Here is a 1,052-nt window from a genome sequence, read left to right as displayed (position 1 = left end):
AAATAAATGCAGCTTTGTCGAGCATTTCGATTTTTTCCTCAATATTACGCATTATTCCAAATGCATGACCGGTACTGTAAATGTCCTTATAGCTTTTTTTCTTTTTTAAAAAAAAAAATCAGTTTTCAGCAAGAAGACCTCCTCTCCGACAGCAGTGAGACTCAACAAATGGAGATTGAACCCAACGGCAGCGAGGAGCGCCAAAGCCTCCATCAAAGATCTCAAACGGTGCTCAGATACGGACAATCATCCCCCAACGATCGATTGGTTTTCGCAGCTCCAGACTCCTCCGAGTCCGTGTTTACTCTCGAGTAGCTCCGTCGCATCTCCTGAGCGTGTTTCACGTCTCAGTCTGGAGTCTCGGTGGAGTCACGTCTCGGCCGGGGCCGACCTGCTGCTTTTGGGCGAGTGCTCGAAGTCTTTCCAGGTGCCCGAGCTGCACGTGGGGCTGCGGTTGGCCATCTTGGTGAGCAGCGTGGTCCTCCGGAGGCTGCTGTCCGAGTCCTCCTTCCTGAAGCTCTGCTGGATCTTGTGGCAGCAGGGGAAGCAGTGAGCGAAGTCCTGCAGGAGGTGCCCGCTGAAGACCATGTAGATCCACGGGTTGCAGCAGCTGTTCAGGCTGGCCAGCAGCGCGGAGAGAGTGACGGCCGTGTTCTCCGAATCTACGAGCAGAAACAACAACCGTGAAGTGAAGATGCTGTCCGGGAAACAGTCAAAAGAATTCTTTCCGCGAGCGACGCGGCGACGGGGATTAACATAGTAACGTTTATCAGCAGCTTAGAACATCCGTCATCCAATCAGGATCTAGAGTCGCTGCATCGGCCAATCAGAACCGAGGACCACTACAGCAGTAAAAAGTGTAGTGCTTCTAGCCATATGAATATAGTTAAAGATCGACTTTTAAAAGGTGTTTATAAAAAGAATGATATTATATGGTCATTTTTCAAGATCTTCAGACTTATTTATACAGGTAAAAATATATATAAAGTATAAAATACATTAAAAGTTATTTTATATATCTAGTGTAGTAAACTAATAGTTCTTTCTATAAG

At 46.9% G+C, this 1,052-nt stretch overlaps 2 protein-coding genes across 9 annotated transcripts in view; one reads left to right on the top strand and one right to left on the bottom strand.

The window, feature by feature from the left end:
• Positions 1–1,052, top strand: part of foxp1b (forkhead box P1b) — a 529,351-nt gene that overhangs the window by 72,821 nt on the left and 455,478 nt on the right. The gene's annotated exons all lie outside the window — the stretch shown is intronic.
• Positions 10–1,052, bottom strand: part of LOC122347041 (isotocin receptor-like) — a 4,559-nt gene continuing 3,516 nt past the window's right edge. Inside the window, exon 3 of the mRNA XM_043242027.1 lies at positions 10–662. Within this exon, the coding sequence (XP_043097962.1) occupies positions 370–662 (293 nt within the window). The 3' untranslated portion in view covers positions 10–369. The remainder of the gene's footprint in view (positions 663–1,052) is intronic.

The sequence above is a fragment of the Puntigrus tetrazona genome, chromosome 6, assembly GCF_018831695.1.
Source record: "Puntigrus tetrazona isolate hp1 chromosome 6, ASM1883169v1, whole genome shotgun sequence".
Classification (NCBI taxonomy): Eukaryota; Metazoa; Chordata; class Actinopteri; order Cypriniformes; family Cyprinidae; genus Puntigrus; species Puntigrus tetrazona.
The sequence above is the reverse complement of the archived record's forward strand: the minus strand, read 5'-3'. Positions and strand labels throughout refer to the sequence as shown.